The following is a 17800-nucleotide window of genomic DNA, read 5'->3' on the forward strand; positions in this document are numbered from 1 at the left end:
CATGCCTTGCTTTCCCTGGGGATGGCCCAGTATTAGATTAAACTGGTAGAAAAACGTAAATGTCCTTGATAAACAGACTTTGTATTTGGCGCATCGATGTTTTTTGAAGTTCGTTATTGCCTTCATTTTCAAAGTTGGTTGGGGAGAGCTTTTACCAGTTTTGGAAGTTATATGTCATTACCACTTGCTTAAAAAATAATTAAAAATTAACTACCCACTCTGGATTTTCTTTTTCAGATGCAAAAGAAATTGTTTTAAAAGCCCAGATCTTAGCTGGAGGAAGAGGAAAAGGTGTCTTTAGTAGCGGTTTGAAAGGCGGCGTTCATTTAACAAAAGAGTAAGTCTGGGCGTTTTCATTTCCGTCTGGGCCGCAGTGGTGAAAGATCTTGCTGGTGATGGACAGGAGCACCGGTGGGAAGGTGGGTGCAGGTGGGAGCTGGAGCTGGCGCATAGAGGGAACAGTCAGGAAGACGGTGGCAACGCCCGTTTCCTTCTGCTCCAGAAAAGCGTTTTCTTCACTCGGTGACCCTGGCGCTGTGTCTCCCCTAGACAGTCAGGTTTCATTCCAAACGCTGGCAGTGATGCCACTTGCACATCAAATTCTGCTGCCCTAACGGCGCTCCTGGTCCAGACCTGCAGCGGCTGCCAATCACCAGGCATCCTATCTCCTGTCTCAGGCAGCCCGAGGCTCCGTCATCTGAGCCTGTCTGTGATTTTTCAGTGACTCTTACCCTCACCTTTACCACCCCCACCCCGTTGGCCAGTACATTCCAATTACCTGCTCTCACGTCTCTGTCATTTAGCTCTCATCTAAGCCTGTCGTGCCTTTCAGCCTTGCCTCTTTACTATGACTATAATTTATTTGGGGGGCGGGGGGAGTAGGGGGTATCTTCCTTCCCTTTCCTTCCCTTCCTCTCCCCTCCCTAACCCTCCTCTCCCCTCTCTTCCGTCCATTCATTTGTGTTTTTGAACAGAAAGCCCCATGGGTCCTGGGCATGGAAGGTATGCCTTGCCCATATGGACGTGAGAATTTAGTATGGACTCTGCTTTAAAATTATTTTTAACAGAGTTGTTGATTTTCTTTCCTTTCTCTCTCTCTCTCTCTCTCTTTCTCTTAGCCCTAAAGTTGTGGGACAGTTGGCTAAACAGATGATTGGGTATAACCTGACAACGAAACAAACTCCAAAAGAAGGTGTGAAAGTTAATAAGGTAATATGAATGCTTCTGGTCATTTTCTATGTGTGTGGTAAAAAAAGAAAGCCATATTTCAGTTTTGGCAGAATCTAATGCACTTTGGCAATGCGCCATCTTATTTTTAAACCTCATGTCATCTGTTTAGTATGTAGTATGACTTTGAGGAGAAATAAAAAGTGTCTGTAATAGCAGTGTTCTTTATTGTGCTCCGCATGTAGTGAAAGTGGGCCTGGGCCCTGTGCAGGCCACGCCCAGCCCGGAGCACAGGGCGAGGCCCCTCCTGTGCTGAGTCAGGGCCCAGCATGTTGGGAGGAGCTGTCTGCTCCGTGGGCACAGCTCGCAGGTGCCGATTCCGCCGTGTGCATGCTTGGGGAAACCGAGGCAGCGCACGCTGGTTTTACTTTTCAGAGAGAGTTGAGTGGACAATTTTTGACGTGACCAACAAGAAAATCACCAGCTCGTGGTTCTTGTGCCACGAGAGAGTCTGTCCTCCTCCCAAGGGGCCATGGAGCGGAGGGAGGCTGCGTGCTGAGATCTGAGCTCTCCCTCGGACAGAGCCTTGCGGATGTCAGATGCGCTCACAGAGCGGGTCTGCCCTTCTCCCCTCCCACTGCCTCTCCCGCGGGTGCCAGAACTGGTTCACATGCAAGTGTGTTGATTTTGTTGGCTACATTCAGCCTGGCACACTACGTCTATTTCCTTTTAAATCTGGCTTTGAGCCTTTACCTGTGTACCTTCTTCAACATTTGCCTACAGAGGGCATGATTAGTATTTTTGTTTAAAAAATTTGTAGTTCTTTATGGCTAGATTGGTTTTTACATTAGAGTTTGTGGTACTTTTAAAAAGCATATAAAAATACACAAAGAACAATCACACTGTATAGATGAGCTTGAAATTAGTTTGTAGAAAAGTTCCTAAAATACTGGTGATAACTTCACTCTTGTAATTTGAATCATTGCCAGGCAACTACTAGAGTGTTCTATTTTTTTTAGTCGTTTTTTTTGTTTGCCCTGATTGCAAAAGTGACTAACTTATGTAAAAATTCGAGTAGTACAGAAAAAATAAAAATTAGAAGTAAAAGTTCCTTGTATTGTCATCACCCAGAAATAATTGTCATACATTATTTAGTCTTTCTTCTCTGTAAAGTGTGTCTTACCACTTTTCTATAACAATAACATTTTATATGCTTTAGGGAACATGCTTTTTTCTTTTTATTTACAGAACCTTGGACATCAGTCAGAAGTCCCAGATTATTTTAGACTCAGTTTCTTTGAGAAGTTATTTGGAAACATACATACCTCTGTGCCCATGGGGTATTTTTCTAAAGCTGTGCCTCTGTGTTAGGGGGCTGTTCTGTGGGGTAGTTAGTGCTGGTGAAGCATAGTAACCTTCATCTTGTATGAAACTGCTGTTTGAATTCTCTGCTATTGTTAGATAGTCCCTTGTTCTGTAAACTCTGTCATTTTTAGACAGTCTCTTATTCTATAAAATAGCTGTTTCAGTTTGAATAATAGAAAAGGATAAAAACTTAACTGTCTGATCTTGCAAGCTAGCCATCTAACGTAATGGACTAATAGTGATAATAATTCCCATATTCTTATGCCAAGTGTTTGTTCTTTATGTATCCAAGATTATGAACTGTCTGTAACAATAACTCACACAGAGCCCTTTGTAAAATCTGCAGACAGAGAAGCCCGAAAGGTATAAATACAGGAAACTTCCTGTATGTGTTGCTCAGAGATTTGGAAGAGACTCCCTCTGGGACTCCTAATTAATTGGCTTATTAAGACGTCTTGTGTCTCACTCGCTGGTTAACGATACAACACTGGGAGCCGAGACGCTGCAGGGCCAGGGGAGGAGCGCCAGCACGGAGCATGTGCCTGTCTTACCTGACCACAGTGTGTGGCGGGAGCCTGTGCCCTGGCACTCCTCCGGCCACAGTCTGAGCAGCAAACCAAAGCCAGTTCAGCATCCAGTCAGAGTCAAGGACGTTTCAAAGCTTTCTGCACTGGGGACAGCACAGAAAGGCTGCATTGGTGGTATGCTGGTGTCAGTCGCAGATGTAGCTTTTCTGAAATGTATCTAACTGAGCATCTCCTGGGATGAGTGTTCAAGCTCCGTTTCCGTTCTCTCTGTTACAATTCCTAAAATATTCTGACATCCTGGGTCATAAGATGGCATAGTAATGTAAAAAATTGGCCTTTATATACAATTTCTTGATTTATTTGTTGATAATCATCGTCCTAAAGTTCCTAAAGACCCAACAGGAGCGTGTGAGCCAGCGGGGGTCTTCACACACACAGCTGATGGCATCCAGAGCACGCCTGCCAACACTTAGCGGAATGAGAATAGGATTCGTGAATGACAGGTGCCCTGAAGTTGTAAGGTTGTGTTGCCTCTAAGAATAGCTCCTGAAAGTCACTAAATCTGTTCATAGACGAGCTCTGTGTTAGGAAGTGAACTTTTAGTCAAATGGTCCTAGGCAATCCCGGCACCGTATGCCAAGAAGCATTCCGTATGTACTCATAAGCTACCATTTATCACAGGAGCCTCAGGATGAAGCCCCTGCTCAGGTATTTTATTTTTAACTGGTCATAACTTCAATAAAAGTTTAAAAGGAATTCTATATCCATTACAGTGTAGCTTTTTAGATCACCGTAAATGGGATGGGGCAAGAGTAGGTTCACAGTTGTAAGTACGGGAAACAGCTTAAGAATCTTGATTATTTATTAATTATTGTATTATTTTCCACACAAACCGCTGTACACCTACTTTTGCCCCACCCTGTATTTGTCACTTTTCAGGTAACTTAAAACTTAGTGTGTTTGTGGCATCTGGGTAGCTAGAATCTAATGCTACTTAACCTGCAACTTTCTTTGTGCAACATATTATTGAAGTACTTTTAGGGAAAGCAATGTAAGTATTTTTATTATTTTCACTCCTAGTACTGATTATTTATGAAAGTTCTTATTTTCTTTTAAAAATCATCCAAAACATCTTTTACTATTTTTTGGGACTGTAAGTTGGTACAGCCTCTCTCGAGGGCAGTTTGAGAGTACTTTTCCATGTGAAGATTCTAACACCTAGTCATTTTCCTTTTGGATACCCTATCTGCAAGGCACTCAAACAAATGAGCAAAGGTACATGTACAAAAATATTCACCGAAGGAGCATTGTAGAAAAATTGAAGCCCATTTCAATGCCTGTCACTAGGGGATGTGGTTTAATACGTATTGACATATAAGTACATAATCACAACGGCCTGGAAAGATGTCTGAGTTGTAGTATTAAAAGCAAGAAGAAAGAAAGGCAGTGGCGCGCACGTAGTATGTCTGCATGTGCAGGGTCATTCCACGGCGACAATACTTGCAGGTGCCCAGAAAAAAAAGACCACAAAGGTGTCGTAGTGGTTTCCCTGCTCTGGCTGCTGCGTAGCGTTGTTAAGGTTGCGCACAGCTCAGGACGCCTGGCTGCGGCAGTGATGGGGGAGGGCATCCTTGCCCCGCTTGCCTGCTGCCCAGTCACATGCTGGCAGTTGACCACGTCCTCCCAGAGCAAGGGCAGCTGAGTGTCGCCGAGGTTCCCTGTGGTCTCAGGGCCATGCTGACTGCTGGGGCCGGGGTGGATGTGTGTCGCTGCTTTTATTGTCTTGTTTAGTTCCTTCTGGTGTCATTTGCATTAATTTTGAACAAGCAAATATATTTGTCATTTAAAGAAAGTAAAAATTGAAATACAAATGCAGTGAACCAAGTGACGGACCGAGGAAGCATTGAGCATGCCGGAAAAAGAATCCTTTGCCACCCAGACTGGGTTTTGCACCAGAGCAATTTGGGAAAGAGCAGTGTGATACACGGATGTGCTGTTAGGGTCTCAAATGACGATAGCAGCTGCTCGCCGGGAGTTTTTGTAAATGTCAGAATTCTCAAGGAAGGAAAAAAATAAGATTAAAGTGGGACTGTTCCTTGAGGCCAACCACTCACTACCTGTCACTTGAGCACGTTGACAGGATCAGTTAGGAGGAGGGATGAGCGTGGCGCACGCCCAGAGCAGAGCCAGCGCGTCCTGGAAGCGAAGGCACCGGGTTCAGGGGCCGATAAAGGAAGCCGTTTCACATGTGAGGCAAGTCTATTAGATTTCCAAGTGGAAACTTGGAAATTCATCTGCCTTTCCTCCTCCCTGGCAGTTGATGGTCGCTGAAGCCTTGAACATTTCCAGGGAGACCTACTTTGCGATTCTGATGGACCGGTCCTGCAACGGCCCTGTGCTGGTGGGCAGCCCCCAGGGGGGCATGGACATCGAGGAGGTGGCAGCTTCAAGTCCAGAACTTATTTTTAAGGTATGCTTAGATTGCTGGCTACTCCGTGTTCACCGGTGGTGGCTGTAGAAGCTGTTAAATATTTGATGTGGCGTCTGAGGCTGGTGGTGATGCATCTCTCTCAGGGATTTAAGGCTGGAGAATGTCAGGAGCTTTTTCTCAATGGCCATTGGATTGAAAGTTGGGTAGAATGGAGATATTCATTATTCAAAGTCTTTTTCTTTCCTTTCCTCGCCCTCCCTCCCTTCTTCCCTCCTTCCTGCCTTTTCTTCCTTCCTTGTTCCTCTCCACTCAGCCTGTCCCAAGAATTAAACAGTGGAAGCAGACTGTGATGCTTCCACTTCCTTTTTGTTACCTTTGCCCACTTAACAGTATTATGATTAGAAAAGCTCCAAGGAGACCAGATGTAAGCTGGAGGCTGCTTGGACGTCTTCCAGCAACATCAGTGTCCAGCAGAATCCCCGAAAGCCCAGATTCTTTGTTTCTTTCCATCCTTTACGTCTTTTTCCTGTTATTGATATTAAGATTAGTTCATAGCCCTGGCTGGTGTCACTCAGTAGTTAGATCACAGAAGGGTCACAGGTTCAATTCCCTGCCAGGGCACGTACTGGGTTTCAGGTTAAGTCCCCGAACCAGGTCAGGGCACATGCAGGAGGCAACCAAACGATGTGCCTCTCTCACATTGATTAGTTTCTAGCTGAAAATATCTTGAGGTAAAATCCCAACTAGCCAACAAGTTTCCCGATATCTTTAAGCTTTTTGTTTAAATCAGTAAAATGAAAATGGGGGTAATTGCCACCCCATAGAATTGTGAGAATTAAAGGAGGTGATGTGTTCTTGGCCTACCTCAGTTGTAGTTAAAAAAAAAAAAAAATCTAAGGGCCCTAGCTGGTTTTGCTCAATGGATAGAGCGTCAGCCTGCAGACTGAAGGGTCCCAGGTTCGGGTCTGACCAAGGGCACATGCCTGGGTTTCAGGCTCGTTCCCCAGTAGGGGGCGTGCACGAGGCAGCCCATCAATAATTCTCTCTCATCATTGATGTTTCTATCGCTTGCTCCCTCTCCCTTCCTCTCTAAGATCAATAAAAGATATTGAAAAAAATATAAGGCCTTCTGAACTATAATTCCAGGTTTTAATTCTGGGTTCTTAGTATCAGAAAAATCACATTAAGATTTCTAGCATAAATACTCGTATTTTCATTTAGAAAGTGATTTTGTTTTCCTTCAAAATTGGGACATTTATTTCTTGAACTTCTTTGTGTAAAGCATTGATAGTTTGGTTATTGGTTTTAGAATATTTTTACCAATGTTACATATTTAGGTTAACTGCCTTGCAAGTTAAATTGAGACTTTACAGGCTGACTTACATGTAGGTTTCCCCCATTATTCAAAAGTAGAGCTCGCCTGTGAAACCCTTTGTGAGCTGAAATGATGAAAAGTGAAGCAGAATTTACCTTAGGACACATCTTGCTAACAGATGCAGAAGTAGACTGAGGAAGCCCAGGTGCTCACAGACTCATTTCCGGTGATGGAGGCTGGATGCTGGGCATGGTCCCCGGGAAGGAGCTGGGCAGGGCCCTCTCCCTGCCCAGGATGTGCTGCCTCCATGACTGCAGCAAACGAACACTGAACACTATTTTCACTTTTAGCCATTTTTTGAAAAAGCAGAAATCCTCTTTAGATTTTTTTTGTTAATGAAAACAGATAAAAGCGAAGGGGCAAAGCAGACTTTTGAAGAGAGTGGGATACCTATAATACCTAGTTGGTACGATTTAAAACAAGCCATTCCTGCCCTGGCCAATGTGGCTCAGTTGGTTGGGCATCATCCCATGCACTGAAAGGCCACTGGTTTGACCCCTAGTCAGGGCACATGTCTGTATTGCTGGCTCGATCCCTGGCAGGAGGCCTGCAGGAGCAGCAGATCAATGTTGTGCTCTCACATTGATGTTTCTCTCTCTCTCCCTCTCCATCCCTCTCTCTCTAAAAATTGATAAAAACATTTAAAAAAACAAACAAGCTATTCCATTTATCAAGAGAATATATGAAAAAATGTTCATTTGTGAGCAGTGCCCAGTGTCTAGGAGAGAATAGCACTTTGTAAAGCTGAAGCATTCATAACTTTCATCATCGATACAGTGTTTATATCATAAGCTAATATTTTATCTGTGTGACAGACTCTAACCGTTATAGCAGTATTAGGCTGGAGAAACCTTACTTTGGAAGCCTTCCAAAAGATGGCATAAAAATTAACTGACTAAATATTCATCAGTGCCATCTGTATCATAATTAAAAGAAAGCTGGCATCCGATTGTCTCGTCAGCATGCCCCCCGAAGAAGCATAGCTTTTGGGAAGGTTTTTTATAGATGGTCTGCCAATTAAAACCTACCACATAGGCAGCTGCAGGAGCCCCACTCAGAGATCTCTGGAAAGGTGCTTCGCTTTCTTCTCGTTTGCAAATAAATGCGGAGCACTGGTCTTTTGAGGTTGTCTCTCACTTGACTGTCTGAATTTTGTTTATTTTATTCATCTTTTACCAGGAGCAAATTGACATTATGGAAGGGATAAAGGACAGCCAAGCTCAGCGGATGGCAGAAAATTTAGGCTTCCTTGGGCCTTTGAAAAACCAGGTACCTGTGTGATGGAGACCATTGTGTCTGACTTGTTTCAGAAAACATTGGAGAACTTGCTTATTTGTCTTCAATTACCCAGAAACAAGATACGTTATTGTATTCTTTTTCCATTCATTTGTTTATGATGAAGAAAATATTTCTCCGGTGTTCTAAAAGAGGATGTTATGATGTGTGTGTGTATATGTGTATACCTCGGCGTGTGTGTAGGTGTGATGTTTGTGTGTGTGTGTGTGTGTGTATTGCCTGCAGACAACGGCACTTTGTTATGAATGTTAGTCTCTGTGTTTTTTATAGCTTGCAGCTCCAGGCCATGAATTATAAATGGCAGCACAGTGATTAGAAGCACAGGCTGTATACTCAGACAGATCGGAGTTTGAATCCTGCCCTGCTACCCAACACGAGAGCACATGTGTGATCCAGCCCATCTGAATGTCAGTGCATCAAATGGGGATGATGAAATTCTGAGAGGGTTATGGCAAGGACTGAGTGCACTGATGTGTGCAAGTGCAAATTCAGTCCCCTGCCAGGTCAGTTATTATTGTTACCAGTAGCACACATAACTTTCGGTATCCTTGCATAGCTACTAGCCATTTGAGATGAGTATTCATGGCATGAAGGTGATATTTCACTGAGAACAGCTTAAAACATGGCAATTTAGTAATTATATCTCTAAACTTCAGAGACAGACAAATTGGCCTCCGAGGTGCTGAGGCAACGGTTCTCAACCTGTGGGTCGCGACCCCTTTGTCGGTCGAACGACCCTTTCACAGGGGTTGCCTAAGACCATCCTGCATATCAGATATTTACATGACGATTCATAACAGTAGCAACATTACAGTTATGAAGTAGCAACGAAAATAATGTTATGGTTGGGTCACAACATGAGGAACTGTATTTAAAGGGCCAGAAGGTTGAGAACCGCTGTGTTGAGGGAAAGTCTGTCTTGAGCTTCACAGCTCTGCACTGCCCTTGGGGCAGCCTTATTGGCATAGCCAGCTTCCTCGCCCTCAGCTAAGTCAGGAGAACTTAGTGGCTATTTTTAACTACTTCATTACTAAGATCCTGTGTGCGTGTGTGTATGTGTGTATCTGTGTGTATGTTTGGGTATGTGTACATGTGTGTTTTCCCCCAGGGCTCCAGGATAATTACAGAACATTTTCTTTCATTTAGTTGGGTAGTATTCCTTCAAAAAAACAATAGATGTTGCACTTTTTTCTTATCGCCTTTACTTTTTCTTTTGATTGATTCTATTTCTGGATATTCAAGAGTGACAATAAGGCAAATCATAGAGAGTGAAGCAGCATAAAACTTTTAAGTGTGTGTATGTTCCAAGGCATCATTCAGAGCCACCTGAAATCTGCCTGAATGAGAGTCCTACAACTAGAGAATTAAAGAAGAAAGCACATTGAGAATGGTAGGAGCAGGGGCGGAGCGGAGGCATGGAACAGGCTGGTCCGACACCCACATGTTGTGTTTTTCTAATCCGGAGGGAATCTCGACTGTGGAGGCCTCCCATGAGGAGCAAGGGGTCCCAGGCCCATACCAGACCCCCAGCCAGGGTTTCACAGCTGGAAAGAAAGTCCCTGTAACTTTGGACTGTAAAAGCTAACAGGGATTGTGGCTGAATGACACAGAGGTTGCTGCAGACCCAGGCAGTTCCTCTTAAAGAGCTGGTGTACAACCTCACATGGACTCATTCCCTCTGAGCTCCAGCACTAGGGCAACGGCTTGGAAGGATCCACGGACTTACAGGGAGGAACTGGATTGTCTGGCATCTGAACAAGAATTCAGGGTGGTTTCTCCCAGACAAGGGTGCTCATAGGGGTCATTGTTCCTATGCTGAGACCTCCTTCATCGCTGAGCTGACTGGCAGCCATATCTGAGTTTCCATCAGCATGGCTCACACTGTTAGCTCCGCCCTGGCGATTCCCTGAGACACCACCCCATTCAATTTGCAGCCCCACCCAAGCTGTTTGCAGCAGCTTTTCCATGTGAATGGCCTGTCCTAGCTCAAACAAGCAGTTGCTAGACTCAGTGTGCCTCATGCCTATAAGGGGCCCAAGACATTGCACTAACAGCAGCCTGCCTTGCTTCACAGATTGGCCTCACCTGGGTACTTGCAAGCCCTATATAAATAGCAGCAATTTGCAGATGGATCTGTAGCTCCTGTCAGATGGCCTCAGGCAGTGGCTGACTTTGCACCTCCTGAGAGACATCAGAGCCAGTGCAATGGTGGACAGCTCCAGACCCTACCAGATTACAACTCTACACATGCACAAGTGACACACTCAAGGGGAAGACTCAGTGAGCACCAAAGCCCCATTGAAGAAAGTCCTGCTCCTTAAGGTTGTTTTCTGCACAGCAGCTCTTCCACTATAGTTGCAGCTGGTCCTCACAACCAGTTAGCATGGAGGTCAACTCCTCCCAGTGATGCCAACAGCAATCAAGGCTCAACTACAAGACTGCAGAGCCCACACAGGGGCCCACCTAGAATGCCCAGCTCAAATGACTGGGGAGGCTGAGCCACTGGGTCTTACAGGACACCTATTATACCAAGCCACTCTTCCAATTCCAGGAGACATAGCAGCTCTACTTAATACATAGAAATAAACACAGGGATGCAGCCAAAATGCCGAGATGAAGAAACATGTCACAAATGAAAGAACAGAAGAAATCTCCAGAGAAAGAACTAAATGAAGTGGAAGCAAACAAACTACTAAATAACAGAGCTTAAAACAATGCTTATAAGGGTGCTCAAATATCTTCATGAGAGCTTCAAGGGATTTAATGAGAATTTCAAATACAGGAAAAGGACCAGTCAGAAATTAATCATACACTAACTGAAATAAGGAATAATTTACAGAGATTCAACAGTAGAGGATTCCAAGAATCAAGTTAAGGATTTGGAATATGAGGAAGCAAAAAACACCCAATCAGAAGAGCAAAAAGAAAAAAGTCCAAAATTATGAAGATCGTGTAAGGAGCCTCTGGGACAACTTCAAGTGTACCAACATTCGCATTAGGGGGGTGCCAGAAGAAGAGAGAGACCAAGTTATTGACAACCTATTTGAAGAAATAATGACAGAAAACTTCCCCAACCTGGTGAAAGAAATAGACTTACAAGTTCAGGAAGCCAAGAGAGCCCCAAACAAGAGGAACCCAACAAATGTATTGGTGAGGATGCCCTGTTTGTGGGAATGCAGACTGGTGCAGCCACTGTGGAAGACAGTATGTTGTTTCCTCAAAAAATTAAAAATGGAACTGCCATAAGACGCAGTAATGTCACTTCTGGGACTATATCTGAAGAAACCTGAGATATTGATTCAATGGAATATATGTACATTGCAATATTATTTCTAATACCCATGATTTAGAAACAACCCAAGTGCCCATCAGTAGATGAGTGGATAAAAAAAGCCATGGTACATGTTCACCATGGAATACTACTCAGCCATAAAAAAGAAGGAAATCTTACCTTTTGTGACAGCATGGGTGGACATGGAGAGTATTATGAGATACCATGGATGGACCAGGATAAATAAACCAGTCAGAGAAAGATAAAAACCTTATTATTTCATTTATATGTGGAATCGATGAACAAAGCAAACAAAATAGAAACAGACTCATAGATACACAGAATAGAATGACAGCTGTTAGAGGGGGAGGAAGTTGGGGGACTCGGTGAAAAAAGTTAAAGGATTAAGAAACAAAAAACAAAACAACAATCTCATAGATAGACAACACTATGGTGATTACCATAGAGGAAGTGTGTGGCGGGGAGGAATGGGTGGGGAAAGAGCAGGGTAAAGGAGAGGTGAAAGTTGAAGAAAGGACACTTGACTTTGGGTGATGAACACACAATACAGTGTACAGACATGCATTGTAGAATTGCACATCTGAAATCTATATAATTTTAGTAACCAATGTCACCCAAGTAAATTCAATAAAATTTTTAGAAAGTTAAAGAGAGGAGAGTACTTATTTGAAGATGGGAAGAAAGGTTCCCTTGGGAAGCAAATATTCAGGAGGTCAAAGGGGACAGGATCATCTGGGTCTGAACCTCAGGAGAAGGTACAGTCAGGATTCAGTGAACAGTCAGAGGAACTAATTGTCATTTAGAGGCTGGCGAAGATGCCAGGGTAGTGCAAGGACAATGCTGGACAGCTCTTGGGTAAGGGCTACAGCCATTGGTTTGATCTCTTGGGAGTGAGGCCATAATTATATTATTGATTGATTGATTGAGCGGCTCCTTGTGTCGGGCAGGCTCACAAGAGCCCCTCCCACATAGCCACTGTGTTCCAGCTCCATGCGCTCAGTGCCGTGGTTCTGTGCCCATTTCCCTTGGCTGCTCTGTGGTGCCCTTAGCCATCTGCAGTCCCCTTCGCTGGATCCTAAAGTGTACACAGGACTTCCATCTTCTCGCTGCTGCATTGCTGGGAATGTGCTTTGCAGATGTATGAAGTGTCCAAGAAGCAGCTATCATATCAGTGAAGTAGCACATCTAGGTTGCTCCCTTTGATGAGATGCCAGCAGGTAGCTGTAAGGGCAGGAGGACAGATCTGGAGGGGCCAAATCTGCTGGCCACATAATTTCAAAGCTCAGGAGGTTAACATAACAGAGTTCTAGGGAAGGCAGTAATAGTATTGTGTACATCTTAAGAGACCTCCTCCCTCCCCAAAAGCATTATAAGAGAAAATTAAGTTATTTATAGCTGTTTAATGTCTGAATCTTGTTTTCCCAATGCCCCAAACAACTTAGGTTTTAAGTGAGTTACCTAGGAAAGATGAACATGCAAGTTCTCAGGGGTCATTAGTAGCTAATTGTCATTATATTTCTTAATTACATTTTTAATTCACGGTGTTTCTTATTTCATTGCTGACTACACGAAAGACTTTGCATCTTCACTTGCTCAGCAAAAGTGGAGGGAGCACTGAGCGGGTGCTGCACAGCCTGCTGTGCCCTAGGCACAGAGAGGGTGAGTCCCCACCACCATCAGGCTCCGCAGGCTGTGGAGGCCGTACCTGAGGAGGGAAAGCACTTTAAATGATGACCAATTTCTGGTCCTTTGATAAAGAAACGGTGATCTTAGAGACCCTATGGATTCCATAAGACTGAACGTTACTTAAATTTCATCTAGGATGCAGTTTAGGCATTTGGAGGAGGTACCTCAACTCATGGATGAACAGCATATAAAATGATTATTTATAAACTTAGTTATGTCTGTCCTGTGACTCATGCCTGATGTCTCTAAAACAGCAGTCCTCAACCTGTGGGTCGCGTCCCCTTTGGGGATCGAACGACCCTTTCACAAGGGTCCCCTAAGACCATCGGAAAACACATATATAATGACATATTGTTTTTGTGATTAATCACTATGCTTTAATTATGTTCAATTTGTAACAATGAAATTGGGGGTCACCACAACATGAGGAACTGTATTAAAGGGTCGTGGCATTAGGGAGGTTGAGAACCACTGCTCCAAAAGCTGATGTAAGTTTTAATAAAAGTAAGTATCACCTTTCATAATATCCACCGAGTATGTGTTCCTGGTGAAAATCCATTTCAGCAAGAATGGGTTGAAAAGACGAAGCCACGGGAAGCTGAGCAGGACCAAAAGTTCCCACGTTCCTCACGTGTGTCCTAGTTAGCATCTGGACGACCAGTTTCTGAAACACTGCCACCCGGAATCATCAGCTGGTGCCTCTGGGATGGAAACTGATGAATGACCCAGTGGGCCAAGTGAAAACCCACATGACTCCCAGGAGTGGTTCGTACCCCCCCTGGCTTTAGGGACCATGTGTGAATGCTGATGATACTCGATTCTGGGATGCAAGAAAGGTACTTACCTTTTTTTAACCTGTTAAAACATTTTGAAGACACTTAGAAGTCGTGGTATGAAGCATATGTCCTCAGGGATAGTTGAATTTAGGCATTTTAACTTTTCAATTGTTTGTTGCAGCCTTAACTTTCAGGTTGTAACCAGCAGCCCTAAAGTAACATTAACTGGTGGCCAAGGGGAAGCAAACACCTTTCCTGCGGAGTGTGTGATGACCCGAGGTCGTGGGTGGCAGTCCAACCTGGTTGAGGGTACAGTCCCCGGCAGAATGTTTCTCTGACTCGTGTTTAATTGTTTCTTTAAATTTGAACACATTTGGAAAGCAGGGGAGCTAACCTCAACTTGCCACAGTCCTGCCAGTTCCTGTTTTACACCTGGGCAGACCGACACGCCTGCCCAACTCCATAGTCAGTTAGTATTGCCTTGGAATAAGGCGTGTCTCCAAGCCCGGCTGGCGCTCCCTGTCGGTCTTACAACACAGTTTCATCATGCTTCCTCCCGGCTCAAAACATGTTTGTGTTTAAAGCATATGCCATTTGTACACGAATATATAATTACGATAGTGGAGGAGCCCCCCACGTCCATAAATGCTCTGTTAATGTATAATTATAATGGCATTAAGTGCAGAAAATCCAGGCTTCTTCCAACCTCGGTTGATACAGGCTTAGGAAGCTTTGCAGCGACCCAGGTGCCCATTGGTAAACGAATGGATAAAGTATGTCGTGTGTGTATGTAATGGAAGGTGGGTCAGCCTTGAAAAAGCAGATCATGAGGTGCTGAGCATGGCTGAGCCTTGAGAACATCGGCCTGGCGTTGGGGGCTGGGTGAAAAGGTGAAGGATGAAGCAAAGAAAAAGCCCTCATAGACAGGGACAACGGCATGGCCGTCACCAGAGGGAAAGGGGTGCGGGAGGTAGAAGAGGGTACGCAGGGTAAATGGTGATGGAAGGAGACTTGACATGGGGTGATGAACACACAGTACAATATTCAGATGATGTTTTATAGACTTGTATACCTGAAACCTATGTAATTTTATTAACCAATGTCACCACAATAAACTCAACAATTAAAAAAAGAAATTAGCAAGTCACAAAAAGACAAATTGGTATGATTCTGTTTATGTGTGTATATGAATAATAAAATCGTAGTAACAGAAGGTGATTGGTGGTTGTCAGGCAGGCGGTGGGGAGAATGGGCAATTACTATGTATCTGGTACGGAGTTTCAGTTTTGCTGGATGGAAAGTTCTGGAGTGTGGTTGCACAAAAATGTAAATATACTTGACACTGCAGAACTGTACACGTACAAATGGTTAAGCCCATGAATTTTATGGTATGTGTATTTTAAAAAAGAGAAAGCTTTAAAGTAGCTGAGATAAGATCTTATATGTTTATGCACCCAGAAGTCATTTCTCTTACGCAGTTTCTCCTCATTGTTAACCACAGCTTACGCCAGCGGTTCTCAACCTGTGGGTCACGACCCCTTTGGCAGTCGAACGACCCTTTCACAGGGGTCGCCTAAGACCATGCTGCATATCAGATATTTACATGACGATTCATAACAGTAGCAACATTACAGTATGAAGTAGCAACGAAAATAATTTTATGGTTGGATCACAACATGAGGAACTGTATTTAAAGGGCCAGAAGGTTGAGAACCACTGGCTTATGCTGAGTGCTGAGCGCTGGCGGGCGGAGGCTGTGCAAGTGCAGGGCCCGCTGTGGGTCAGGATAGGCAGCGTGCGTCTCCAGGACTCAAGTTCCCATCATGTCGATGGCTTAGAAGAACCTCAGAAGTACAAAAAAGAGCCGAGAGTGTGTTACTTGCCAGCTTTTCAGAATAACTCAAATAAAATCTGTTTGGATTTTAAAAAAGTAAACATCAAAGAGTCTGAAAAGATAATGGAGGATTGTTTTAACACTCAAAGTGGGACCAGCCTTTTACACTGACACAAAGTCAGATGCTGTAAAAGAGTGGCATCACTATCAAATTTCCATGTGGCAGAAGTAACAAAAATATGGGCAAAAGATAAAGGAGAAAAGTATTTGCAATTGATATGAGATAATGAGCTAATTTCTTTCATGTAAAAATACCTTCATGTAAATTAATAAGAAAAAGGGTAAAATCTCAACAGAAAAAAATGGGCTGAATTCACAGAAAAGGAAATACAAATGTCTCCTAAGCTCATAGAATAATATCAAATTCACTCCTTAATAAGAGAAATTCAAGTTAACACCGCGGGTGGAAGACAAATTTCCCCTGACACACTGGGCGCTCCCGAGAGCTGGTGGTTGTGACTGGGACACTCGGAGGAGCTGGTTTGTGGGAGGGGAATTAGTGGCAGCTCTATCAAGAACAATTTATGATAATCTTTTATTATTAAAATGCCCACACCCCTCTGCGTTCCAGTCCCGAGAAGTGTCCCTACAGGCATGTAATCACATGTATGATGTGCACGCAGAGATAGGTGAGGAGCGTTTGAAGGAACGTCTGACTATTGGAAGCCAAGGCACATCAGTCAAGAGCCACGTTAAGTGAGTTGTGGTGCGTCCACACGAGTGTTACAGAGAATAACGTTTCAGAGAATGACATTGTTCTGTTTGTGTTGCCGATGACGGCTCTTTAAACTCTATTAAAGACAGAACCTATAGACCCAAATTTGGTTTGTAAAAAAGATGAGTGCGGAATGTGCACGCTGGCATGTGCATAGAACCTCCCGCGTGGCAGCCACTGGTCAGGTGGCTGCGGGGCTGAGCCAGGCGCTGGGTGGCCGGGGTCTGGGAAGGCTCGAGGCAGACCTTGGTGTGCCTGGGGAGTTGGTGTCATGTCTGTGTTATCTTTCCCCCAGAAAGTAATACTAAACATATCCAGCCTCACCCTAGCCAGTTTGGCTCAGTGGACAGAGCATTGGCCTGTGGACTGAGGGGTCCCAGGTTTTATTCCGGTCAAGGGCACATGCCTGGGGCATGCAGGAGGCAGCCAATCAATGATTCTCTCCCATCGTTGATGTTTCTAGCTCTCTCTTCCTCTCCCTTCTTCTATGAAATCAATAAAAACATATTTAAAAAAATATTCAGTTTTACTCATTATGTTTGTTTATTTATGTCCACTGAGTTGCAGGTTAGGATTTAAGGAGGTTTACAGATACACATAAAGTCCAGGTCCTCAGTTTAGTGGGACAAAGAACCACTCTCTTCCTTTTCCCGGTGGGATTTATTCCGAGGAATTGGCTGCACGGGTAGAGATGTCAGAGCTGAGACATTTCAGAGTGGACAGAGGCGCTGTAGAGCTAAACAACAGCCATTGTTGCTACCTGCGTGCTCGGGGACAGGAGGCGGGTGTCACTGGACACGGGCACGGAAGCTGGAGCCCTGGTGGGCCTGTCTGGTGGGAGCTGAAGTCAGAGCAGGAGATGCTGCCCAGGGCAGAGAGGCGGGAAGAGATACCCCAGCTTTGTGCCTCCCCCGCTCTGCCCCCCACCTCCTGGCTCCCACTGCTGCCTCCCATTGGCTGGCCTGAGCCCAAGAGTCTTGGAAACTCAGCCTGCTAGAGCCATCTCCCTCGATCTACAGAGGAGAGAGGGGGAGAAGCCACATGTGTTTCTGAGGACAAGTTACGCAGGGCTGGAACCACCAGCAAAACTGCAGCAAAGGGGAAGCCACGGCCAGGAATCAGACTGAGCCCAGACGAGACTGGCGGCTGCCACTCGCCGTGGTCGCAGCCTTGCTGTGAGGCGTCCCAGGCTGTGCACGCGCAGGTGTGAGCTCTCCAGGCGGTGCCTGCCTCGTTCATGTCGTCCCCGAGCCCAGGTCACACAGTGCAGGGTGCT

The 17800-nt window shown here is 44.6% G+C and overlaps 1 protein-coding gene across 1 annotated transcript in view; it reads left to right on the top strand.

Annotated features, from left to right (window-relative positions):
• Positions 1 to 239: 239 nt before the first annotated feature.
• SUCLG2 (succinate-CoA ligase, GDP-forming, beta subunit) overlaps positions 240 to 17800 on the top strand; it is a gene marked incomplete at its 5' end in the record, with an annotated part of 112193 nt that continues 94632 nt past the window's right edge. Inside the window, 4 exons of the mRNA XM_006769954.2 lie at positions 240 to 337; positions 1119 to 1209; positions 5377 to 5529; positions 8045 to 8134. Of these exons, the coding sequence (XP_006770017.1) occupies positions 240 to 337; positions 1119 to 1209; positions 5377 to 5529; positions 8045 to 8134 (432 nt within the window). The remainder of the gene's footprint in view (positions 338 to 1118; positions 1210 to 5376; positions 5530 to 8044; positions 8135 to 17800) is intronic.

This window comes from Myotis davidii, unplaced genomic scaffold (assembly GCF_000327345.1).
Source record: "Myotis davidii unplaced genomic scaffold, ASM32734v1 scaffold821, whole genome shotgun sequence".
NCBI lineage: Eukaryota > Metazoa > Chordata > Mammalia > Chiroptera > Vespertilionidae > Myotis > Myotis davidii.